Source organism: Canis lupus, chromosome 12, assembly GCF_003254725.2.
Source record: "Canis lupus dingo isolate Sandy chromosome 12, ASM325472v2, whole genome shotgun sequence".
Taxonomy (NCBI): domain Eukaryota; kingdom Metazoa; phylum Chordata; class Mammalia; order Carnivora; family Canidae; genus Canis; species Canis lupus.
In genome coordinates, this window is record NC_064254.1 from 46,727,483 (window position 1) to 46,755,378 (window position 27,896).

Genomic DNA, 27,896 nt, shown 5'->3' on the forward strand with positions numbered 1-27,896 from the left:
CAGAATCTAAAAAACAAAACAAATGAATAAACAAAAAGCAGAATCAGGGCAGCGCCAGTGACCCAGCAGTTTAGCGCCGCCTTCAGCCCGAGGTGTGATCCTGGAGACCCGAGATCAAGTCCCACGTCAGGCTCCCTGCATAGAGCCTGCTTCTCCCTCTGCCTGTGTCTCTGCCTCTCTGCCTCTCTGTGTGTGTGTGTGTGTGTGTGTGTGTGTGTGTGTGTGTGTGTGTGTCTGTGTCTGTCATAAATAAATTTTTAAAATCTTTAAAAAAAAAAAGCAGAATCAGACCTATAAATACAGAGAATAAACTGATGATTTCTAGAGGGAAGGTGGGTGCATGGGATGGAAAGAATGAATGAATGAGTGAGAGATGCAAGCTTCCAGTTATGAAATGAATAAGTTATGGGAATAAAGGCCACAGTATAAGGAATACAGTCAATGATATTGTAATAGCATTGTATGGTGACAGATGGTAGTGACACTTGTAGTGAGCATAGCAAAATACATAAACTGGTCAAATCACTACATTGTATACCTGAAACTAATGTAATATTGCATGTCAACTATACTCAAATTTAAAAATTAAATTTAAGAACACATAGGGATAAATTTAAAGAAATGTGTGCAAAACCTCTACACTGAAAATTACAAATATTACTGAGAGAAACTAAGAAATACCAAAATAAGGGCAACCCAGGTGGCTCAGCAGTTTGACGCCGCCTTCAGCCTGGAGCGTGATCCTGGAGACCCGGGATGGAGTCCCACGTCCGGCTCCCTGCATGGAGCCTGCTTCTCCCTCTGCCTGTGTCTCTGCCTCTCTCTCTCTCTCTCTCTCTCTGTGTGTGTGTGTGTGTGTGTCTCTCATGAATAAATAAAAAAAATTTAAAAAGTGAAATAATATTATGCCATTCAGTAAGAGCATCATGAAAAAGAAATTTTGTTAACATCTATTTCTGTTCACTATAAAGTAGCAAATAAAGTAGCAAATAAAGTTCAGATTCCTCCAAATACTAAAGTACATCCTACATATTATGTACCATTGTTCCATTTAAAAGATAAATTCTGGGCAGACCAGGTGGCTCAGTGGTTCAGCGCCGCCTTTGGCCCAGGGCCTGATCCTGGGGACCCGGGATCGAGTCCCAAGTCGGGCTTCCTGCATGGAGCCTGCTTCTCCCTCTGCCTGTGTCTCTGCCTCTCTCTCTCTGTGTCTCTCATGAATAAATAAATAAAATCTTAAAAAAAAAAAGAAATACCAAAATAAGTGGAGAATGCTATTTCTTTCTGGGAGAACACACAATATTGATAAATTTTAATTCTCCTTAAATTAGTCTATAATTTATACATAATGCAAACTAAAATTCCAACAGATTTTTGTAGAAATTGATAATTTGATTCCAAAATTTATTTAGAAATTCATAGAACCTGGAATAGCAAAAACAGGCCTAAAAAAAAGAACAAAGTTGGACTCCTACCACCTGATATCAAGATCTTAAAAGCTACAGTAATAAAGACAATATTATATTGGCACAAAGGTAGGTCAAGGAACAGAAGAGAGGGCAAAGAAATAAATTGACATATATGGTCGATTTATTTTTGACAAAGACACCAAAGCATTTCCTACAAAATTTGCTGAAATATCCAAACATCCACATAGGGGAAAAAGATAAACCTCAACATCTATGTCATACCCAAATGCAAAAATTTATTCAAGATGGTCATGAACTGTTGGTTTACAAAATTCAGGAATTTCTCAGGTGAAATCTGAAATTGGCCATTGAAAATGGAGGGCAAGAAGACTCTAAGAGACAGAACTTCCAGATTGGTAAGTGGCAGGTTTAATAACCAAGAGAAATTACACAAGTGGCCATGAGATGAGTAGATCTCCACACTCACCCTCCAGAATCTTTGAAGTTTATAGAGAAGACTTAACCTAGGTTCAGTAATGCATACCATCTCACCAACACATTGCTCTCTCAAGGCTGCATCTTTGAAAATAGCTCCCACTGTAGGAATGTAAGGCCAAGCCACACATTTCAAGGATGGGGGAAGGCAGGTGGTGAGATGCCTCTGATTGTCTGGGTCCAGCTCACAGGTCACTCAGTGGTCATGTCACCCTGATGACCTCTTCCACCATGAAAGCTTAAGGTATTAAGCTTCTAAAATAAAATATAGAAAAATATCTTAGTGACCTTAAAGTCATTTCTTGGGACACAGGAAGCTCTAATCATAAAGAAAAGTAGATAACTTAGACTTCATCAAAATTAAAATCTTTTGCGTATCAAAAGACATCATTAAATCAAAAGACATCATTAGAATCAAAAGACATCATTAAAAAATACAAAGGCAAAGCATAAAGTAGAAGAAAATGTTCACAAAACATTGTTCTGACAAAAGACATATGTCCAGAATATGTAAACGTCTCCTAAAATCCTATGTACTCTGTTTTGTTTGATTTTTATAATGATAATGTTTCCTGTTATTATGAATAACCTCATAATAACCACATGTCATTTCCCAACCACAATTCAAATAAGCAAGAAGAAGAAAATAAAGAGCCCCACACTCCAGGATCTCCTCTATGTCTGCCTTTGCTCCCAATGAAAACCAAATGAGAAACAAACTGCTATCCACCCTTTCTTTTCTATAGACATGCCAAGACAATTCTTTATGAAAGCTGAGGAAGTGAATTTAATGAACAATTGGAGAGATAAAATTAGTAGTATGAGGACAAGCAGCTGCTCCTGAAATTTAAAAAAAAAGGGGGGGAAACTGATACATACTGAAAATTTTCTTTCTTTTTATTAAAGTATAGTTGACCTATATAGTATTATACTGGTTTTAGGTGTACAACATAATGATTCCACATTTATGCACATTATGAAGTGATCACCACAGTAAGTCTAGTTACTGTGGTGATCATCATACATTGTTATTACAGTATTATTGACTCTATTCCTATTCCCTATGCTGCACTTCACATCCCCATGACTTTTTTATTTTATTCCTGGAAGTTTGTACCTCTTAATCCCCTTCACCTATTCCACCCATCCTCCTACTCTTCTCCCCTCTGGCAACCACCAGTTTGTAATATGTATTTATGAGTGTGTTTTTGTTTTATTTTGTTTCTTAGATCCTATTTTAAATATTTTTTAAATTACTTGAAGAAATTTGGGCAAAATGAAAACAATCAAAGAAGAGATGAAAGGATATTTGTGATAAATTATCAACAGTTATTGAAAACCAATAAAGCCTAGATAAGATGGTGAAATTAAAAATGAGTGTAATAAATAAATAAATAATAAATAAATAAATAAAAAATAAATAAAAATGAGTGTACTCATGACCTCTTTCTTATCCCTGGTGTACTGTAACTGGAGTAGTATAAATCAGAGGCTCTGAAGCATCTCAGTAAATGAGAGCAGCATACATTTTGACCCATTTGGTTTATTGTGATTCTCTCCTATTTCTGATTTCAATGAAAAAAATAGCTTTGGACTGCACTGGTATTTTCCATGTCGTAATCAGAGCAAAAACTAAAAGTTACAAGCCTCCCCAAGAAGTATCTGCATTAACTCCTGATAGGATATGGCCGTTTTTATCTATGATTATTGCAGCTAATTTTACATTGCAATAGACTAATGAAAGTTTGGTTTGTTGATATTGGTGTTCGGACTGGTTCTGCAGAGCATGTTTTAAGTGTTACAGCTCCTCCCCTGCCACTATGCAAAATGCTAAAGAGACTTAAATTTTCAGGTGCAATTTAACCAGCACTGTTCTAGTTAGAAATCATACTTCCTCCTAAGGAGTCAGTAGTGATTATAAAACTATGTGCTAGTTTCTTAAGAAGGTAAAGGAACCCAAGGACAATTGAAGTTGGATCATTTCCTGATTATGGCTATATTTTTGTGCCCTTCACGTCCCCAGTGTAATCTCTTAACCGTTCTATTTCCTTGGTGCCCCCAGCCCCACTGACTCCCAGCCTCTTCCATGACTGCTTTCCTGCTTCCTCTTTTACATTCCACTCACTCCAGAAATGCTCTGTGCCCCAATATGAAGGATGTAGAGTGCAGCAGCAAAGAAAACTGCAAATAGTCCAGTTTAAAAAGATAATCTCTCTCCCTAAACAGAAAACAACCTTGACCCTACATCTTCCTCCACAGCTACCTTATTTCTTTGCTCTCCTTTTCAGCAATACTCTTTCTTTTTAAAGATTTATTTATTCATGAGAGACACACAGAGAGGCAGAGACATAGCAGCAGAGGGAGAAGCAGGATCCCCACAAGGAGCCCGATATGGGACTCCATCCCAGGACCCTGGGATCACGCCCCAAGCCAAAGGCAGACACTTAACAGCTGAGCCACCCAGGCATCCCTCAGCAATACTCTTGAAATACTTGTTCTTATTCAATGTCTCTATTTCCTTTCTTCTCAACCTTTCTTGAAACGACTATATTCAGCTTTCTTTTTTTTTAAGATTTTGTTTATTTATTTGAGAGAGAGAGAGAGAGAGCTAGAGAGAGCACGCAAACAGGGGGAGCAGCAGGGAGAGGGAGAAGCAGACTTCCCTCGGAGCAGGGAGACCAATGCAGGACTGGATCCCAGGACATGAGCCAAAGGCAGACACTTAACTGGCTGAACCACCCCGGGGCCCCCACATTCAGCCTTCAGTCTCCACCACTGCATCAAATAGGTCTTGTGAAGGCCATCGGTGTCATCCACATTACCCAGCCGAATGGTCAAGTCCTCACCACCCATAGCAGGTTAGCAGCATTTATACAGCTGATCACTCTTACTTCACACACTTTGTCCACCTGATTGTGCGATGGAATTATCTCTCATCGTGCCCCTCCACCTGAATAGCTGTTCTCCTCTGCTTTGCTGGTTCCTCCTTTTCTTCCTGACCCGTGATTAGGGAAGAGCCCCAGGGCCCAGTTTTCAGGCTTGTTCAATCTATAATTGCTCCCCAGGTCATTGCACCCAGCTATTTAAAAGATTATGTTCCACATGATGTTATGGAACAAACTTCAAGATATATTATTAAATGAAAAAAGATGAAAGATGGCAAGCTGAATGTATGCAGGAATTTGGAGTGACTAACAGCACAGAGATACAAAACTTAACTCCTATTTGGAAAGGCTTGGGCACAAAATAAGCCAGAAGTCACATTAAAGAGCTGACAATGTAGCCCCAACCAGTGATGTTTTTTCCAATTTAACTGGAGGCAGTTGAAAAGATGAATAAGACATACATTCCACCCTCCAGAAATGTATAGTTAGCTGGGAGGAATGAAAAATACACAGGGATAAAATAAGGAAGAAAATAGATGTCACCAGAGAAACGAGAATTAGGATGTATGAGAGCTCAAATAAATAGAGCAGCTTTTAAAAGCTTGAAGAAGCTGAACTCTTTGATTTATTTTTTACTTCATGTTTTCAAAATAACATTTCCTAATTGTCTATTATCAAACTAAAACTTTTAGAGTTTTCTGTCTCTTATCCATGCTACTCTCTATATTCTCAATCCTCTAACTGGAGTGGACAAGCCTATTTAGAACTACTCTTCTGGGGAAGGCTGGGTGGCTCAGCAGCTGAGTGCCTGCCTTTGGCTCAGGTTGTGATCCTGGAGTCCTGGGATCGAGTCCCTCATCGGACTACCTTCATGAAGCCTGCTTCTCTCTCTCCTTCTGCCTATGTCTTTGCCTCTCTCTGTGTGTCTCTCATGAATAAATAAATAAAATCTTTAAAAATAATAACTAAAAAATAAATAAATAAATAAATAAATAAATAAAATAAATAATAATAATAATAATAATAATAATAATAACTACTCTTCTGGGGCACCTGGGTAGCTCAGCTGGTCTGACTCTTGATTTCAGCTCAGGTCTTGATCTGTGAGTTCAAGCCCCATGTTGTGCTCCATGCCCAGCTTTAAAAAAAAAAAAAGGAAAAAAAGAACTACTCTTCCAACAAGCCTTAAGAACCCAAGAAAAGGGCAGCCCGGGTGGCTCAGCGGTTCAGCGCTGCCTTCAGCCCAGGGCCTGATCCTGGAGACCCTGGACCGAGTCCCACGTCGGCCTCCGTGCATGGAGCCTGTTTCTCCCTCTGTCTGTGTCTCTGCCTCTCTCTCTCTCTCTCTTCTCTGTGTATTCTCATGAATAAATAAATAAAATCTTTAAAAAAAAACAAGAAAAACATAACTTAGGATTCATGTTTGCAGGGAGAAAAGAACTTTATGTCATTTAAATAAGGAGAAAGGGGTCAAAATACAGAAATAAACATGTTGGTCACAAGGAGAAATGTAGAGAGGTTGCCCCAAGCTAATAGATGGTTCAGGTGCCACCCGGGTCTTTCTGATTCCAAAGCCCGTACATTTTCAATGTTACAGCCTGTCTCAGATATAAATGCAAGTTTAGACTGACTATAAAAGAAGGAAAAAATAACCAAGGAAGAAGAAAACATTTAATTTACAAGAAAGAATGTATTGTTGGTGGAGCAAGTCCCATGGAAGAATTAGAGAAACATGAATTTCATAGGATACATCCACAGAAATGCTGTAAAAGCATAATGAAAACAGGCTGAATGATTCTCATTTCACTGCAGAAAGATAAAGACTGTCTTAAAAACAATTGCCCCATTTTTGGTCTTTAGTGAAATTATTTTCTTTTACTTTCTATATCTAAGAAAAAATGATAACCACCTCCCAGTCTTGATTTTCGCCCAATGAGCAGAAAAAAATTAAATCCAGAACTAGATAGATCTCACCCTGGCTGGAGATTTTTATTCCTGCCCCCTGACTTCCAGTCCCCAGTTTACCCACTGATTCCCCACCTACTTCACTCTCCATTTCACACGAGTCACCTGCTCCTGCCCTCATTAAAGAATGTCTGTTAAGCCTAATCCACATCAATCTATGTCCTTTCTTATAACTGCCAAAATGCCAGTTTTCTTTGAAGTTTTCCTGGACCTAATCCCACAGAGACAATCAGAGGATTTGATTGATGTTCTGACTAGCAGCCATTGGGTGTGAATATTCCTATATGGATTTTTATTGTCTTGTTTTCATGAATATACATTCAGTAGTCTCCCCTTATCCACAGGAGATGCATTCCAAGACTGAATGCCTGAAGCGCAGATAGTACCGACCCATATATGGACTATGTTTTTTCCTATACTTACCAACCCAGGATAAAGTTTATCAGTTAGGTAAAATAAAAGATTAACAACAATAACTAATAAAAAATAGAACAATTATAACATCATACTATAATAAACATTATGTGAATATGCTCTCTCAAAATACCTTATTGTGCTGTACTCACATTTCTCGTGATGATGTGAGAGGATCAAATGCCTACATGATGAGATGAAGTAAAGTGAATGACACAGGTTTTGTGATGTAATGTTAGGCTACTATTGACTTTCAGATGATTCGTCAGAAAGAGGATCATCAGCTTGCAGACCATGGTAACTCAAAGTGCAAAAGCAAAACTACACATAAGGGGGGCTGTTGTACTTTTTATAAAAAGTCCTTACAACCAGGTATCCAATAAATGTCACAATCTCACTGATTGCCCAGTTTAGTCACAGCTATCCAGGAGACAGATCATAAATGGTAGATAGATGATAGGTGATAGATAGATAGATAGATAGATAGATAGATAGATAGATAGATAGATGATAGATAGATAGGAAGAAATTGAAAGAATACAAATGTTAACCAAACTAAACACATTTTTTTTAATAGGGAGTTCTTTGAGCTTGGTGATGATGCTGTTTCACAGTCAATTTACTGTATTACTCTGAGAACAATTTGCCATAAACATCAAAGTAATGTTGTATGCTTTTTTCTCTCTTCTCCAAAGAAATGCACAGTGGGATATGTAAAATGTCAGAAATAATTAGACAAAATCGCACAATTTCATTGTGACACTAAAATATCTTTGGAGTTGAACATTTGCTATGAAACTTTAGAACAGTTTTGAAGTCTGCTTATTATAAACAATATAATTTTTTCCTTAATGTCCCAGAATTTCTAAACATGATACAATGTAAATGTAGGTTTCCAAATAAAAAAAAAAGTTTTATGTGTAAATGCATATATATTAATAAATATAAATAAGGAAGTAATTCAGGTGGCAAAATAGACTTTAAAGTTGGTAATATCTTCACGAGAAAGACGTTGGAAATTTAACTTTCTAAAAAGTGTCTTTTTTGTAGCTACACTTGTGGTTAGCACAGCGTAAGGAATAGACTTGTGAATCACAATGTTGTGTACTTGAAATTAAGGTAACATTGTGGATCAACTATATTTCAATTTTTTAAAAAGTGTCTTTTGAAGAATAATGTAAAACTGAACTTCATACCCAGAGATAAAAAAGAAAATTATATCAAAAATGTGTAAAGAATGAGTACTTAAATACTATAACATTTTGGGGGGGGGATGTGACTTTTTCGTTCATTAACCAGTAGCATACTATTTTCCAGGAACCCTCAGAAGAAATGCTGTGGTACTTCCCTTTACCCATATAAAATGGAACATAAGAAACTACATAGCTGAAGAAACTACAGTCTTCTTATAAATGAGAGGTTTGAAGTCTAAGTAGTTTCCAGCTGAGGGAAAAGAACCAGCTGCCTCTCCACAGTGTAGATTGAAACAGGGTAAACATGAATCTCACTAACTGTACCACAGAAGCCAATGTGGCTGTGAGACCCAAGACCATCACTGAGAAGATGCTCATTTCCGTGACTCTGGTGATCATCACCACCCTGACCATGTTGTTGAACTTGGCCGTGATCATGGCCATCTGTACCACCAAGAAGCTCCACCAGCCTGCCAACTACCTGATCTGTTCCCTGGCTGTGACAGACCTCCTGGTGGCAGTGCTCGTCATGCCCCTGAGCATCATGTACATTGTCATGGACAGCTGGAAACTAGGGTACTTCATCTGCGAGGTGTGGCTGAGTGTGGACATGACCTGCTGCACCTGCTCCATCCTCCATCTCTGTGTGATTGCCCTAGACAGGTACTGGGCCATCACCAATGCTATTGAATATGCCAGGAAGAGGACCACCAAGAGAGCTGGGCTGATGATCCTCACCGTCTGGACCATTTCCATCTTCATCTCCATGCCCCCTCTGTTCTGGAGGAGCCACCGTCAACTCAGCCCACCACCCAGTCAGTGCACCATCCAGCATGACCATGTCATCTACACCATTTACTCCACACTTGGAGCCTTTTATATCCCATTGACTTTGATACTTATTCTGTATTACCGGATTTACCATGCAGCCAAGAGCCTGTACCAGAAAAGAGGATCAAGCCGGCACTTAAGCAACAGAAGCACAGATAGCCAAAATTCTTTTGCGAGTTGTAAGCTTACACAGACTTTCTGTGTGTCTGATTTCTCCACCTCAGACCCTACTACAGAGTTTGAAAAGATCAACACCTCTATCAGGATCCCTTCCTTCGACAATGATCTAGATCACCCAGGAGAACGTCAGCAAATCTCTAGTACCAGGGAACGCAAGGCAGCACGCATCCTAGGACTGATTTTGGGAGCATTCATTTTGTCATGGCTGCCATTTTTCATCAAGGAGCTGATTGTAGGTCTGAGCATCTACACAGTGTCCTCTGAAGTGGCTGATTTTCTGACGTGGCTTGGCTATGTTAATTCTCTGATCAACCCTCTGCTCTACACAAGTTTTAATGAAGACTTTAAGCTAGCTTTTAAAAAGCTAATTAAGTGTCGAGAACATACTTAGACTGCAAAAAGCTGAAAGACATTGTTTTTACCAGCCTCGTGAATGGACAGAGGAAAGGGGTTCAACTTCTTAATTCTTGAACATAGTTGGTTCAGGAAAGTTTGTAAGTTCGTGTGGTCTTTCTGTTTATTTGTTCTGTTTTGTCTGAGGTGTGTCATCTGGTGTGCAGTTTTCTACCTCTGGCTTTATTTGTGGTACACGATTTCAAATAAACATTATCATATAAAGACAGAAATTTCATAGAAGTAATAATAAGGTGAAATAGTAACTACTTTTTTTTTTTAGCCATTTCAGTTAATCCTGCAATTAAAGAATGCCAAAATGAATCTTCATTTGCAGAATTTCTTATTACTTATAAATCAAATATCTGACAACTTAACCTCGGGTGGCATTAAATCTGAGGTCATGGTTCCATATGCGTGCAAATTTTAGTAGGAATTGCATGACTACATAAAGCATTAATAAAAAAAAAATAAAAAGTGGTGTGCTGTCATCTGCTTGCAGACCTGAGCTAAAATCATTTACTGTGACTACATAGCCCACTCCTTTTAGGCACAAATAGTACAGCTGACGTGTCCTTTTTAGTTCAAGATTCAATATGCTTCCTCATTCTCCAAAAAGAACCTGGAATGAATACTCTGGCACTTTCCTAGGTCTTTGGTTATGAATATGGAATATAAACAAATACAAAATAATCTAAATCTCCTTTGGTCCATGTGTTGCTACATTACCTGATAGGCACATTGGACATTCTCCCATTCTGATTGGACATTCTCCCATTCTGAGAAGAATCCCACAGAATCTTGCACACATTCCCTCACTCTAGCAGGATTCAAGTGGGAGTACAAGCAACTTAACAGGGTGAAGTGATCCAATGAAGGAATATATTATCTAAAGAATTTTGTTGGAGAATGTTCCTCATTAAATTACCAGTTGTGCACTTGGAAAAACAAATACAAGTGGAAATTCTATGCTTACCACCAAGGCCACCCATTGAGGAAATTAGCATTAAATTGTATCCTCTGGGATCTTGGTGGCTTCATGCCAGACTGCACCCTGGGCCCAGGAGGCTGAAGATGGGACCTGATGCCGCAAGTGCCTCCCCTGACCTGGAGTGACTGTTTCTCACCTCTTGTCCTCTCTCATCCACAGCTTCTCCCCATCTCCTCACTCTCCACAGGTCATCTCTTCTTTTCACTGAGAAAACATGGATTTGCTCCCTCCCTACCTCCATGTTATAGCCTTAAATCTGTGCCCTCTAACTTTTTCTGTAATCTTGCACGTTTCTCCTGACCCCTGATTCCTCTTCCTCACTGTGCCCCCTCCTCTCTCTCCCTCTTCTCTTCTCCCCTATCTCTCTTCCTTTCCCCCTCCCTTTCTCCCATCCCCTCTCTCTCCCCACTTCTCTTTAATCTCCCTTATCAGTTTGCTCAAACGGACACTTCTCTGGCCCTACTTCCCACTCAAGTGTGTGCTTCCTCTCCCTCCTGGCTCCCCCACTTGAGTTTCTCTACTCATCAATCTTTCATCCTGCTCACCTCTCACCTTCCATTGACTTTCTGTTCCTCTGCCATCTGCGCATGCCCCTCCTAGCTCTCCTGAAACAGATCTCCCAAAGGTCTTGTTTACTTGACAGTAGGCAAATATAATGGCCTTCCTCCATCCTTATCTACTTTGCCATTTCTCATCAGTTAAAATAGGTAAGTCTCTCTTTCTCGTTGAATCCCGTGACTTCCAGAATACTTTACTCCCCTGGTTCTCCAGCCACCTCTTTTTTCTTTGTCTCCTTTTCTTCCTCCTGTGGCATTGTCCTCAACTCCTACCTCCTGTACCTCCATATTCCATCCCTCCTATCACATGCCTGTGGCTTTTCAATTTGTGTCTTTGGTTCTGATTTCTGTCTTTCTCAAACCCACGACTCATGAATTACATCCAGTGAACATATCCCTGTGAATAGTCTGTTGGTTCCTCTAAGATTTTCCAAACTGAACTCACAATCATTTTCCCACACTCAAAGCTCCTCCTTCCACCTTCCCAGTCTCAGATAACAGGATTACCATGCTTTTTATCATACATGTTAAATAAATGTGATCCTCTCTCTTTATGGCTTGTCTTTTACACCCAGACAATCTTGAAGTCTAATCCATTTACTTCTACAGAAATATTTAAATATGCCCCCTTCTACTCCAATAATTTGGTCCCCTCACCCATTCCAAATCTTATCTGATCCTACCTCTGAGTTCCTTTACCAGCAACTCTGCCCCCACACACCTATCAGATACGTCTTCCTAAAACGGTGGTTTTCAGAGTGGCAGCTCCAGACCAGCAGCATTAGCATCATCTGGAAAGTTGTTTAAAATGACATGTCTAGAGCCCCACTGAAGACATACTGAATCACAAATTCAGAAAGTAAAACTTCTGTTTTAATAAGCCCTCTAGAAGATTCTAGTTTGACAATCACTATCCTCAAGTATACCATTGGTTTTTAATTATAGTACTCATAATCCTCACTATTTCCCCATCAGTTTAAAATAAGATTCCTTAGTATAATAATCAAGACTTCTTTACTATGTGATCTTTACTATGTGACCTACTATTACCTTTCCAGAGTTGTGTCTCAGGACTTCTCATCTACCTCATACTCTAGAAAAGTCTAGATATTTTCTGGGTTTTCTGAGCTCACCTAACAGTTGATCCCACTGCTTCAGTAACCTGATCCCATGGCTTTCCATTCTTCTCCTACCAATTCTTCATGCAATCTTGCAGCTAAAATGCAATCTCTTCTCTAAAGTCTTCCTGAGATATTTCTTCCTTCTCTGTCGCTATGAAAGTACCCTCTCCCATCTCTATGCTCCCGTGGAATCTCATTTCTATCACTATTATTATATGCATCCTATATTATAGTGCATTTGTTTGTGTATTTCTGCTGTCTTCCCTAATAGATTGTGAGCTCCTTGAGGACAGGAACCATGTGTGTTTCATCTCTGTATCCCTAGGGACTCCTACAGCGTTTTACACAAAGTAGGCACTCAATAAATGTCTGTTAATGTGAATGAAATTATGGTCCTGGAAGAGAAAATGTAAATATGCCATCTTCTCCCAGTAAGAAAACCAAAGTTCTAAAATCCCATGGTGCAATACTGACTTTCTTTTTCCCCAAAACTTACCCTACCACTTCCCAACGTTGTTTCAAAAACTGCTAGAAAAAGCTTCCATATGGAAAGAAAAAGGATTTCCTGTTGAATATAAATGAATATATTTTTTTCATTAGGATTCAGGCTAGGCTGCTCTAAAACAAGGGGCCCCCAAATATAGTTATTCAAACCAGATAGTTTCTTTCTCCCTTGTGTGACAATAAAGAGGTAGGAGGGCAGCCCAGAGTGAATTGGAGACTCTGCTCCACAACATTATCCAGGACAAGATGGTGCTGCCTTCCTCCCGGGGCTTGTTTTCATCTGTATGACCAAAACTGACTCACCATCACATCCACATTCCAGTCCATAGGAAGTAAGAGAGAAAATAGAGAGCAGTTTCCTTTTAAGGAAGTTACGTGATCCACATAACTTGTACTCCATAGCTTGTACTACATTGTCAATAATTGGTCACCAAGTTGTAAAAGAGAATAGGACAGTACATCTCTAGCTGGGCAGCCATGTGCCTTGCTAAAATTGAGGATATTATAATAAAAGGAAGAAAGAGAATGAATACAAGGGAACAATGAATAGTCCACTTTGAAGGGATATTGATTTCTGTATGGATAGCTCTTATATCTCAGGCAAGTCAATTAGCTACCAGCTCATGGTGATCTATGTACGAGGATGTTGAGATTTAAATTATGGGTGTCCTTACTAAGATTACATTTATGCTAAAAATTCATTATTTATCATGACTATATCCTAATATCTAGAAATTATATGAGCAACTCACTAGCTTTCCCATTATCTTCCACATATCATCATTGAAAATTCTTGGCGATTTTAAGCATCTTAAAATGTTAAAAGTTTGATTAAATAAAAAACAAAAAGCAGATGCATAAGTAACTTTCACTTACTCATTTTTACTAACTCATTTCCAATTTACCACTTAGGTCCTAATTTTTTTTTTTTTTTTCAGATAGGTCCTAATTAAATGCAATTCTCTCACACCTACCTTTGGTTTACTCGTTTAACCAGTAGTACTAGCTGGTATTGACCATCATTGCTGCTCTCAATTAAAACTTGAGTAAAGTAATGGTTCCTTCCAATATGGTCAATTTTTCTAGTGTAAACATTAGAGGATTAAAAGTTAACCCCAGGGGTGACATTTCAAACACTCTCACTAACTAATAAATTAGTACTTCCCGATTTGTGTACTTGGTGAAAGAATTCTTAGGTATAAGTCACTCTCTTATAAACCTAGTAGGTGTTTGGTTATAGCTGGTAGCAGTAAGGACCGCTATGAGCATTGATACCACTATCTGCTTTGGATAACTGTATAGCCTCGTATGCTTATGAATTTCATTTTGCAAACTCTAATATGCAGGTACAAGGGACACAATAAAATGTTTATCAGCAAGGAGGAGCTATTGGTGCTTCAGAGGACTGACTCATACCCTTATTTGATAAAAAAGACTTTCAGAGGCTAAATATGGTCTCACCTAAGTCACTTTAGACTTAAAATTAAAAGAGAACCTCAGGCACTTGTCACTTGAAGGAGGAGATATTTCAAAAGGTAGGAAGGATAACATTCGATGTTCCTGGGATCCTTAAATTATCCAAGAGCCCTCCTCTCTCCCCACAAACCCCGCCTTGAGAAATACACAACAGGTTTCATCCCTGCCACAAAAATGGTTTGAAATTATTTCCTTCAGAATAGAAAAGAATCACTATGAGAAGAGAATTGTTTCAGAAACATAAACTGTCAACTCCCTGGAAGCTCCTAGCACCTAACACAGCGTGGTGCATGGTGGCATTCAACTTACACAATTTATATGTCTGTTGGATTTAACTGAAAAGAACACATTGATTATAGATCTCAAGAATTTAGAAATAGAACTATGCTGTGGGTAAGAAGGGAACATTCCTACATGGTAGTGGAGTTGTCGAATATTTTTTTTTAAAGGAAAGGGGGCATCAGGACAATGATGATACAAAAGAAACAGCAACATAAGGAGTTGAAGATAATATCAGCATAGTTTTACACAATAAAAAAAATTGACCATCTGCTATGTTTAAGTAGATTATAAAAGTTTTTCATTGAAAAAAGAAAAAGTAGTATAAGAGAAATGATATGAAGAAAGCAAGATCACAGCAATGGAAAGAGCAAAGTTGGGGAGGTAATGTGGTGGTGGTTTGAGGTCCACAAACACCAAGTAAGCATCTGCCATGAGTTAGGGATTGTACAAGGCACTGGGATCTCTGTAAGGAAAAGAAAGGGCGAGGAGGGAAGATAATCCAGGTGGAAAATTATAAGACCCAAATTTTAAGAACAGATTTATATAAAGCTAATTATATTTATTTTCTAGTTGGATAAAACAACATTTCAGAGGGAATTCTAAACACTGCCTTTGCTTAATAGGGTGAGGGAGAAAGAAGACAGAGGAGAGCATTTTGAATCTTAGGAAAAAGGGAGGATGAACCTGAAACTGAAGAATGGAAGCGAACGGATGGTTCTTCAGAGAAAATACATTTACAACATGGATACAAGAAATAAGGTCTTAAGGGCATGTGTTTCCAGTTTGCATGTATCAAAGAGTCATATATCAAGGGATGTTTTAAGAAAAGCTAATTTATAAAAGTATCTGAAAGAATGAGGTTTTAAACGGAACTCTGTGGAAAATGTCGTCTTATAATAAGCAGACCAGTGACCCCAAGTGTGTCTGGTTCATGGCTAAGCACTCAGTAAAGGATTGGGAAATGAATAAATTACTCAGTTAAGCCATTAAGCCTATTGTTAGCATTTGGATGGCAAAGGAGAACAACTTGGCAATATAATAAAAGTATCTCTGTAGGACACCTGGGAGGCTCAGTCGGTTAAGGGTCTGACTTCAGCTCAGGTCATGAACTCAGGGTCCTGGGAACCAGCATCATGTCCAAAAAAATAAAATCTTTTTTTTTAAAAGTATCTGTGTAAGTCAGCAGGAAAGATGCTAATAAAATATGCTCTCAAATGTATGAAGCAGTTATATAAAAAATGCTAAACCATCAGTCATCCTCTATTCCTGAACTTTGGAGGGGACAGGCAGACAAGAGGTGTTTCATAAAGAAAAATAATCACAACCACAATGTAAATAGTGTTACCTGACAACTTTACCTGATAACTTATTTATCCATTTCCCACTTAATGAAAAACTAAGGCCTAACTACCCCCTTCTAATCATATACACACGCATGTAGAAATTAAAACAATGTCTTCAGCCCTAATAAGGAAAACAAAGGCAACCTTAATACAGGCAGACATCATTGGTAGAACTGTTACAAGAGTCCAATTAGAAATGAATGCCAGGTGTGCTATGTATGTACATACTATTTCATGTATAATTATTGGATATTCTATAAACTAGAATTGGAGGGTGTACAGATAACAATTTCATTGGTAATACTTAGGAAGTATGATCAGAGAGTCCAAGATACATCTATACTAGAGAGATCTTGTTTTAGAATGCCTTCCTTGCCCACAAACTCCTCCTAAATGTGTTACAAGGCACAGCTCCTAGTAAGAAAAGCAGCTCAAGTGGTTCTTTAAGCATAACTCACTATGTGGCACCATGTGACATCCTCCACCTGTCCTGAGCCCCCCTATCTGCAGCTGATGAGTTAGGGCAGTTAGGCACCTGACTCAAGAACAGCAGGTCTGTATGCTGGCCATGTGCTATGAGATGGTCTGGTGTGAAAGCTTCCCCCCATACAGAAGGTGATTGGTTGTGATAATGATATTCTTTTTCTTTTCTTTCTTTGTGTCTTTGTTTCGTTGTTTATTTCTTTTCTTTTTTTTTTTTTTTTTTTTTTTTTTGAGAAGGGGAGGGGAGGAACAGAGGAAGAAGGAGAGAGAGAATCTTAACCAGGCTCCATGCCCAGCATGGAGCCCAACATAGGGCTCAATCTTACAACCTTGAGATCATAACTCAAGCAGAAATCAAGAGTCAGATCCTTGACCAACTGAGCCATCCAGGCACCCCAGTAATGACATTCTTACCTCTCAAGAATTTGAACAAAAAATGCAGAGTCATTCAGTTGTCAATGGAAGCAGAACTAGAAAGATAAGCAAAGTGACACTAAAATAAAAAGAGCAGCCAACTAGCATCCATGGCAAAGTGCAAGAATGAAGCTCAATTAATTTCTACTGCTGAGAAACTAACAATGTTGCCTGCCCTTTTACAATCCCAGACAACCTTCTATTTCCTAAACTATGCTCCAGGTTCTTGAAGTTTACCTGTGAGAATATTCCAGAGACTCATTTTTCTCTTATTGCAACACTTACCACTACAATGGACCAGCACTACTTGATGTAACCTGTATTGTTCTCTTTCTCCCAATGAAAGAATCCTGAACACACAGAGTTCCTAAGTGTCTACTAAGTCAGAAGCTTCTGGAACAAGTACACTGACTCCAGTTGGACAGTAAGTGCAGTTGAACAAGATTCAAGTCTTTTCATTCCCATTGACCTTTCTAGTGTGGAAGTGTACATAGTTTCCATTATTCCGATATGTCTCAGTCGCCTTCATGAAACTAAATTTTTCCATTTAGTTTTTACTCCATAAATTTCAATTCTATTCAGCATAGGTTGTTTTAATTTTTTAATATTTTATTTATTTATTCATGAGAGACACAGAGAGAGAGAAAAGCAGAGACACAGGCAGAGGGAGAAGCAGGCTTGATGCAGGGAGCCCAACGTGGGACTCAATCCCGGGACTCCAGGATGACATCCTGGGCCAGAAGGCAGACACCAAACCACTCAGCCACCCAGGCATCCCGGTTGTTTTTCATTTTTAAATTGTTATTTGCTTTGTTTTGGTTCCTTGGATAAAGTGACATACCTTTGGAGCTGCTATAACAAAAATACCATGGACCAGTTACCTTAGAAACAACAAAAATTTGTTTCTCACAGTCCTGGAAGCTGAAAGTCTGAGAACAAGATTCCAGCATGGTTGGGTTCTGTTCAACACCCTCTTCTGAGTTGCAGACTGCTGAGAAAGATTTTGATATATGAATTTGGGGGAGACACAATATTCATTTCATGACAAGTACTTACAGTCATCTTTAAAGGATTTGTGAACCAATTATACTTGCATCCTCAACAGGTGTTTTGAGGGCTTTGGGTGAGGGAAGGAAATATTCTTCCTCTATCCTCAAGGTCTTCCACCTGGACTAAGTATTAAGTTTACATGAGCCAGACTAACAGGAGGGAAAAAAAAAACAAAGTTTTACTTGGGGCACATAGAGTAGGGGGCACCCCCTACTCTTAGACCAACCAGGATTGGAAGGTGCCACCTTTAAGTCTCAATAATGTAATTGAGACTTAAAGAAATAACCAAGACAGGCAGCTTTTATATTGTTTAGACAATGAGACAATAAATCTTTGGGGAATTGACAAGACAAAGAAAACTTAACTGTGGGAGTTTCAACTCTTAAGAAATTCTAAAGATTTTTTTTTATTTTTAAGCAATCCCATACCCAATGTGGGTTTGGAACTCATAACCCCAAGATCAAGAGTAGCATGCTCTACCAACTGAGGCAGCCAGGCACCTCCAATTAGTAAGAAATGTTAAACAAAATATGGACTGGGATAGTAAATTAGTAAAAAGTAGCAGGGTTGTTTATATAGTCTTCTGGACTCTAAATTTCCTATCTCTAGTGATAAGGATATCTCCTTATGTCCTAATATGGGGGAGGGGGGTACTTTTCACATGGGAGATTTGATTTCTGCTTTCAGGAGGTTAAAGAAGGTTCTGAGTGTCCTTCTTGCTCAGGCTGTCTCTTAAGTAACTTTATTTAAAATAACCAATATGCTAATGTGGCCTATCTTGGGGCAGCCTGCCATTGGCCTCTCTAAGGGAAGCAGAGTCATGACATCAATGACCACTATGTACTCAACCAGGCTTAGCTATGTCACAAGTATCACAGGGGATAGAATCACCTCTTTGAATCTTATAAAATGTTGTAGATCTGAATATACTCCAGCAAATGACCATATTTTCAGTGTTATGAGCCCTTTCTTAATAAAAATTATCAGAAGAAATTACTAAAATCCAGCAAGGGGGTATGTGTATGAAATTTAGTCTACTAAATAATAATTTGAAGATAAAGTTCATTCAATACACGTTTATTAACATCTATATGTCAAACTTTGCAACATATTGTCTTATGAATGAGATATAGCCGCAGCCCTTAAGAAAAATATAGTCTATTGGAAACGAAAGCCAAGTAAACAATAGAGTATGATACATTGCATTGTAGAGATATGGACAATCTCCTATGTGCACACAGAAGAAGAAATTATCAGTTCTGTAGGAGATAGAGGAGAAGAACCTTTACTAAAAATTTGAACTGAAACATGATATAAGAATTCAGTATGCTGACAATTCATTCCGATAAACAGCATGAATAAAAGTATGAAGGAGCAGAGATTCAAATGGTGTACAGGGAGTGAGAAATGGCTTGCAGTAACCAATGTATGGAGTAGGAAGGAAAAAGCAGGAAAGGAGTGGTCCAGGCATGTCCGTGAAGAGCTTCAAATGCCTCACTAAGGATGTTAGATCTTACCTTGCAGACAGCAGAAAATTGCTTGAGGTTTTTAATCAAAGGAGAACATGATCAGACCCGAAGTTCTGAAAGTATCCTTCAATGAAAGAGAATGGAAGAATGAAAACCAGACTGACAGGTGTTGGAATAGCCAGGGAGCAAAAAGGTAGAGCCTATACTAAAGAAAAGGAAAGTGAGCAGAAGGAGAGGTGAGGGGAGATGTTAAAGAAATCTCAGAGATAAAATTAGAAGTTAGACAAACCAGTAGACTTATCTAGAAAATGACCTTTTTAAATTGACAGAGAGCAAAGCTTCAGACTGCCGAAGAGAATGTATAGTAATTTCAGCAGCAGATCATAAATCCCATTATTTGAGGATATAGTAGAATAGAACAAGAGCCACCTTCTTTGCCAAACAAACCAGTCCTTTTCCTGTGTTGGAGATTGTCTACTCTTGCTTAATCCTAGTCAACTGGGAGCAGCCTGGGTGGCTCAGTGGTTTAGCACCACCTTCAGCTCAGGGCGTGATCCTAGAGACCTGGGATCAAGTCCCAGGTTGGGCTCCCTGTATGGAGCCTATTTCTCCCTCTGCCTGTGTCTCTGCCTCTGTGTGTGTGTGTGTGTGTGTGTGTGTGTGTGTGTGTCATAAATAAATAAATAAATAATCCTAGTCAACTGGGCAAAAAATCTTTTCTCAGAAAAGCAATAGGTTAATTACACACCTCATTTGTCTCCACTGTTAGCCCTACTCATTCACAGAATCCTTCTAAACACACTGGTTACTTAACAACTCAGTTAAGTAAACAATGCTTCCTCAAGCAGATATTCAATTCATTTATCATTTAAGAAACATTTACTGAGCACCTACTACCTGCCAAGAAATTATGCTAGGTCCTAGATATTCAATGGTGCACTAAATAATATAGATTCTTTCCCTAACTGAAAATTTAGTCTAATGGAAAAGTTAATTTAAGTAATATATAAGTAACAATATAGTGGGATAAATTGCAGTAAAGAGTAATATTTCTCCAACTTCCAAAATGGAAGGTCTGAAGTAAGACCTGAGATTGTACATTTCTAACAAATTCCCAAGTGATACTGATGTTGCTGGTCTGGGGACTGAACCCTGCATGGCATAGAATCATGTGAGATGGTCTAGGGCATCTTCATGCAAAGCCATTTGAAAAGAAATTGGCAGGAGAATGAAATCTCTTGCATTACCCATGTTTCATAATTTGAGCAACAGAAATTAAGAAGAGAAAAAGAAATAGTAAGCACAATACGAGCGTATCTGCAGAATTCTGATGGGATTGAAGCACAAAATCTGAGCTGATCTTTGAACAAGTTGGAACAGAAGATAATGGAGATAAGAGTGCCCACCATTGGGACCCAAAGCAGAAATGTGAAAACTGAGCTATGAAAATTTAGAGGACAAGAGCCAGGACAGAGCACTCACTTCATCTCTCAGGCTTTCATTTTTTTTTTTTAATCACAGCACAATATAGAGGGATTCATATTAATACCTGACCCCAAATTAAGTTTTATCAGTACTTTTAAAATAATTTTCTGCATGCTTTTACACTTATATTGACTACCCTATAGATAAATGCACTCTATTCTATTGGCTCATATCTCCTCAACTAATCCTTATGTTAAAAGGCCAAGAGAGGGGCGCCTAGGTGGCTCAACCAGTTAGGCATTGGACTCTTGATTTCAGCTCTGGTCATGATCTCAGGGTTGTGGGATGGAGCCCACATCTGGCTCCATGCTCAGTGGCGACTCTGCTTGGGATTCTCTGCCTCTCCCTTTGCCCCTCCCCCTGCTCCCACTCTTTTCTCTCTCAAATAGATAAATATCTACATGCATACATACATACATACATACACACATACGCAGGCCAAGAGAAATGGAAAGAAAATGGAAAAATGAAGGAAATTTATTTAGTCAGCCTCCTTCATTTCTGATTATATTGAACATTGCAAACTCAAAATCCTAATAAATGCAACAGCAAGACACAGAAATATAAAGCAGGAAATCCGGAGACATCAATGAAAGATTCTTCCCTAAGGAAATGCTCTTTATTTTGTATTTTAAAATAGTATAAAATCTAAACTATGTCACTAAATTCCAAATTTACCCTGTATCATTAGCAGAAGATATTTAAATATACACCTAAGTCAGCATCCCAAAAAAGGGCTCACCTAGCTTCCAGAGCTCTATGAGACCATATTCAGTGAACTTGTTACCTTCCAGAAAGCTATACTTCTGAGCCTTTGTGTCCTGGTAAATGCCTCAGTGCAGAGGGTGAACCCAAGGTAGGAGGTACATCACGCCCATCAAGAGAAGCCAGGAATCACAGTTTTGCATAGTTTTCCTTGGCTTTTGTAATATTGATAACTAAAACAGGTCTTATAGGATACTTCCTAAAATCAATCCTTAATACTGCTAAGATTCTTTGAGCCTTTCCTACACTTGCTATTGGTTGCAGTTATTGGCCTGCCCCCAACAAAGGAGCTGCTCACAGATCTTCCCTGAGGCATCCACCCTGGGCCAACAGCCCATTCTCCAAAACCATTTTATTTCTCTATTGTTCTGGAAACAGCTCCTTTGGTAGTTTGGAGAAGTCTCCCTTGCCCCCATTTCATGTAGCTCCAGGAAGCCAAAGTACTTTCCTAAAAGTTATGTTTTGTCCCTGAGAATTATAAAAATAGGAACCCAGTGGCCATATTCTCTGCTATGTGGAGGAGCCCGAGCTAATGAGACCAACACAAGAAACAAGATAAAATGAAAGATGGAGCTATGGAGAGGGCCATCAGCACTTTTTGCTAACAAAGAATTAGAACAACTAATTCCTTTCACCTCTAAAATCTTATGGCTCTTGAGAATACATTCATGAGTAGTTGTAGTATAGTAAGTTACTTCTGCCAAACAACATATTTGGAATTAAGTGTGGACTTACTCTGGTAGACTGAAAAGAATATTGAACATGAGGTAAGAAAGCCTGGATTTAAATTTCCATTCCAAAATTAATGAGTGACATCAGAAAGTTGTTTAACCTCTCAGAGCCTGTTTCTTCACCTATAAAAATAAGGATAAAAAGACTTACTCCCCAGGTTGTTCTGAGAGTTAAATGACATAATACTCAAAAAGGTGCTTGGTAAGCCACAAAGCCAGAGAGAGAGGAAAGAGGGAGAGAAAAGAACAGAGAGAGAGATTGAACAGGATAGGAAATGAAATCAGAAAATCTCTAAAGCTGCCTAAGATAATTCAATGCAATGAGGGCTCTATTTTGAAAAATAACGCTAAGAAATCAGACACATAGGGGATCCCTGGGTGGCTCAGCGATTTAGTGCCTTCCGCCCAGGGCATAATCACGGAGTCCCAGGATCGAGTCCCACGTCGGGCTCCCTGCATGGAGCCTGCCTCTCTCTCTGCCTGTGTCTCTGCCTCACTCTCTCTCTCTCTCTCTGTGTGTGTGTGTGTGTGTGTGTCTCTCATGAATAAATAAATAAAATCTTTAAAAAAAAAATCAGACACATAATGTCCACAAACCATATGGTACTATTAATCCAAGTTCTGATCTGATCCTGGGAGCCCTCCAGTGGCTAAGAGATAAAGATGCATGTGAATTCTCCCCTTCACACTTGTGCTCCCAAAAGATTAAAAAAAAAACAACTCGTGGTCACATTAAGATATAACTAGAAAAGACCTTGGAGACTATTTCTTCAATCTTTCACATTTAAACGATGAGGAAATGAAGACACCCAGAAGCTATATCTGCTTATTTTGAAAGTTAGAAATTACACTTTTTGAAATTTAACCCTTCATATTTTTCCTAAGAATGTCAAAATTCAACAGTTTCCATTTTGACATGAGTAAGAGCTACTCTCATTTCAAAATATATAACTAAGGCATGTCTAAAGTGACTGAGACCCAAATTATCACTCAGTAATGTAACCACAATGCTTTGAACATATTTACATCATGGAGTCATTTTTGTATAGAAGTTTTGGCTAAATTGTTCTGCAATTATGACACCAATTTTTGTCTTATCAAAACCTGTATGTGGGACAATTCCTTGATGCCCTCTACTGGCCATAATGTTATTATCCAATATACAATATGAATTATTTCTGCCTAGCTTACTGATCTACTTTATAATATGCCTACACATTAGAAAGGTTGACTTTGGGAACAAAATAGATAGAAAAGGGAATATACAAAATATAAGAATGTATCAAAAATATTTAGGCAATGAAATAAACCAAAAATAAGTCATCACTAGAGTCAATATTTGGAATGCTAAGAAATGATGACATGAACTAGCTATACCTGATTTTGCTCTAGGCTGTGAGGTTCGCTCTTAAATTACATATTCCAAATGCACCAGATTCTATAAGGATGGTTTACTGAACAATGTATTACTGAATTTTACACAGAAAAACAGAATTGTTAAAATTAAATTATCAGGACAGCTGGGTGGCTCAGTTAAACATAATAAATGTTTATTCTAATTTATTTTTTATATAAATTTATTTTTTATTGGTGTTCAATTTGCCAACATATAGAATAACACCCAGTGCTCATCCCGTCAAGTGCCCATCTCAGTGCCCGTCACCCAGTCACCCCCACCCCCCACCCACCTCCCCTTCCACCATCCCTTGTTCGTTTCCCAGAGTTAGGAGTCTTTCATGTTCTGTCTCCTTTTCTGATATTTCCCATTCATTTTTTCTCCTTTTCCCCTTTATTCCCTTTCATTATTTTTTATATTCCCCAAATGAACGAGACCATATAATGTTTGTCCTTCTCCGATTGACTTACTTCACTCAGCATAATACCCTCCAGTTTCATCCACGTTGAAGCAAATGGTGGGTATTTGTCATTTCTAATAGCTGAGTAATATTCCATTGTATACATAGACCACATCTTCTTTATCCATTCATCTTTCGATGGACACCGAGGCTCCTTCCACAGTTTGGCTATTGTGGACATTGCTGCTATAAACATCGGGGTGCAGGTGCCCGGCTTTTCATTGCATCTGTATCTATAATTTGTTGATGACTTATATTCAGATTTATTTCCTAATCTCAGCTGAAACTAATAGTTGTTGTGTATCCCTATATTCTAAAGAGAGGTGCCAAATACCTATACAGGACTGGCTAAGAAGTGTCCCCCCCCCCCCAAAAAAAAAGAAAGCTACAATCCTTAGCATATCACCATTCTCCAGGATACAGGAAAGAAAGTCAAGTTATTTAAGGTTGTTGGTGAATCCTTGAACAGAATGCTGAGTGTTATACATTTCTACCCCAACTCCACTAGAGGAGTGCCATCCACTGCCACTAGTCTGAGGAGAGGGCTTTCAGAAACTGCATAGAGAAAATGGAGATGTTTGCTAGGAGAATGAAGGATGAACAATGAGAAGGGGAGCCCCAGGAGAACATTACCGAGCCTTTAGCCGGTGTAGTCATGGGACAGAATATTTATTTAGCCTGTTCTCTGGGGTTAGAGAGTGCACATTCTGGGAACTGTTATTATCTAGAAAAGCTTAAGGTAAGAGACTGGCTGGAGTGACTTTTGACTAGAAGGGCAAAGAGAAAAAGCAGTACTTGCACTCATAGTGGGCCAAGCAAAACTACGGAGGACAGTTAAAGATAGATAGTACGTATACCATACGCTATTTTAGGCTATTTTATTACGTGAGCTCTTTATAGGGCATGCACATGAAGTGCCAAACTAAAGGGAACATATTAGAGAGTGTAACTTAGCAGAACATTCATTCACATTAATAGTACAGGCATTGATTCTTGGCCTGAATGACCTGTGAGGGACCCTGACCAAAGGACTGCTGGAGAGGTGAGCGGAGCCACACAGATATTGCGTGGGAATGACAAGAGCCACAGAGAGCACCAGTTCTAGATTACAATCATACCAGACAAGGCCATATTGCTTCTGTTCCAAATGATCAGAACTGGTTTGAAACTACAGCACATATCCTACTAAAACAAAAATTTTATAAAACCTGAAAACAAGACATCTTAATAGGTTCTGCTTGAATTAATTGATATGTTTTAATGGCAAAGAAATTAAAAACAAGTAGCAGTTTTGAAGGGAGGGATATTATTATTATGCATCCTCCGGCATGAAATAGTTTCTGACAGACCAGGTTTAAACCTTGAATCACACAAATTGATTTTTAAGGTAATGGAAAACCTGAAAGAAATGTAGAAAACATAGGTGAGAATCACCTTTCAAAACCATATTGATTCTGCCTGGAAACCAACTATTATACAAATACAGATTGCAACACAGCTTTGTTCAAGAGAAAGAGCTTGTTGGCAGAGTATCAAATAATGCCCATCAACCAAATGACAATCTACTTGCTATGCAAACAGATGTGTCAGTCCCTGCTATTGTCAAGAGATCAATCACTCACCAACTTCAATTAGAGCCTGTAAATCAATACTCTGATTTAAGAAGCATAACTACTCTCATCCACACAAAAGTATGGATTTCCTCAGGGAAATTTTCTCATGAATTTCTCACCTATGAGCAAAATTTACAATAGTCCTCTCCAAGTTATTGTCGAAAAATTATCCCCTGACACTTGAGAGCTATATGTACATGATGATGATAAAGTCAGAATCTGGGGCCTCACACTCTTTACAGTAATGCTAATAGAAACCTGCAAGCCTAGATGCTCCGCATGCATGGTATAGACAACAGGCTAGCTAAGCAGCTGTAAGCCACAGCCCACAGGTGCTAATGTTGCTCATTTTGAAGGTTGTTACCTGGGTTAGTTTTCTAGGGCTGCCATAACAAAGTACCATAGACTGGGTAGCTTAAACAACAGAAATTTATTTTCTCATAATTCTAGAGGATAGAAGTCCAAGATCGAAGTGTAGGGAAATTGAGTTTCTGGTAAGATCTCTCTCCCTGGCTTATAGGTGGCCAACTTCTCATTGTGTCCTCATTGACCTTTCTTCTGTTATCTCAGAGGAGAGGTCTCGGGTGTCTTTTTTTTTCTCTTCTTATAAAAACACCAGTTCTATTGGATTAGGGCCTCTCCCTTATGACCTGAATAACCTTAACTACCTCCCCAAAGGCCTTGTCTCCAAAACAGTGACACTGCAGGTTAAGCCTTCCATGACATATAAATGTGGGACAGGTGAACGATGACACAATCCAATCCATAACACTTCCTTTTCTGCAATAAGAGGAGAAATCAGGGTGACTAATATTGAGATGGAAGTGTGAAAGTTAATTTCGTTCTCTAACTTGTCAAAATTCTAAGATAACTACTCAACATAAGTGTGCTTTATTGATTCAGATACCATAATTTGAAATGGTGGTGTTCAAACTGGAGAATCTGAAGCTTTCACTTGAACCACACAGGCAAAAGTAATTACTGAGGCAATTGCAAGAGTTAACAAGATTGCAGAAGAATTAAAGGAACCAATAGAGAATAAATTTCAACCACTATCATTGGTACATAAAGTAATGAGCAGTTTCCAATTACCTTTATCTTGCCATAAAAGCAGGTTGGCCGGCTCTTTCGTCAGTACTCCCTACTCAACTTTAGTAAAGTAACTATATGTTCACTGCTCTACTCTTCAAAAATATTTCTTTTCAAGAATTTCTGAGTTCCTACTGCATTTATAAATCATAACCAAGTCTCTCACATGGATAGTCAAGGTTCTCCTAAGTCCAGTTCTATTTCTGTACCCACCACTGACTCCCACTACTCCCTAGGACCCCTTACTGCCATCAGACCACTCTGCTTTTGACCCCTGAGCACTTCTGAAAGTTTGATTCCTGGCTCGCTCTTTCTGTCCTTGGTGTCTCGGGACCTCCTAATTTGGAGTGGATACTAACAAAGCAGAATCTAGAAATTAGAGGTGTTTTCCACCCTCAAGACTCCAGCAGCTATGATCTAAGATCTCCACTCCTTAGTCACTTTCATTGTTGAGAATCTCCACGTCCTCTAAGTTTTACCTTAGATCCCACCTCCTTGAAGAAAGACTTGTTTTCCTAGTCATTTAATTTATACAGAGTTGCTCTTTAAATGTCCAGATCCAGGGAAGCCTGGGTGGCTCAGTCAGTTGGATGTCTGCCTTAGGCTCAGGTCATGATCCCAGGGTCCTGGGATAGGGCCTGAGTCATTGGGCTTCCTACTAACGGGAAGCAGCCTGCTTCTCCTTCTCCTCCTTCTGCCTGCCGCTCCCTGCTTGTGCTCTCTCTCCTTTTTTTTTTCTCTCTCTCTCTCAAATAAATAAATAACATCCTTAAAAAAAATTAGGTCCATTAATCCATTCCACTCACTCTGGCTATGCCATACAGCTTTTCTTTCTAGATATTTTTCCTAAACAGGTCTTAAAATAATTATGAATTCTTTCAAGTCAGGTGCTGATGATTTTT

At 38.8% G+C, this 27,896-nt stretch overlaps 1 protein-coding gene across 5 annotated transcripts in view; it reads left to right on the plus strand.

Moving 5' to 3' along the window:
* HTR1E (5-hydroxytryptamine receptor 1E) overlaps positions 1–10,256 on the plus strand; it is a 95,546-nt gene extending 85,290 nt beyond the window's left edge. For all 5 annotated transcript variants that reach the window (XM_049092335.1, XM_049092336.1, XM_049092337.1 and 2 more), the window contains one exon: positions 8,486–10,256. In XM_049092335.1, coding sequence (XP_048948292.1) covers positions 8,666–9,763 — 1,098 coding nt within the window. In that variant the 5' untranslated portion in view covers positions 8,486–8,665 and the 3' untranslated portion in view covers positions 9,764–10,256. The remainder of the gene's footprint in view (positions 1–8,485) is intronic.
* The last annotated feature ends 17,640 nt before the right edge of the window (positions 10,257–27,896 follow it).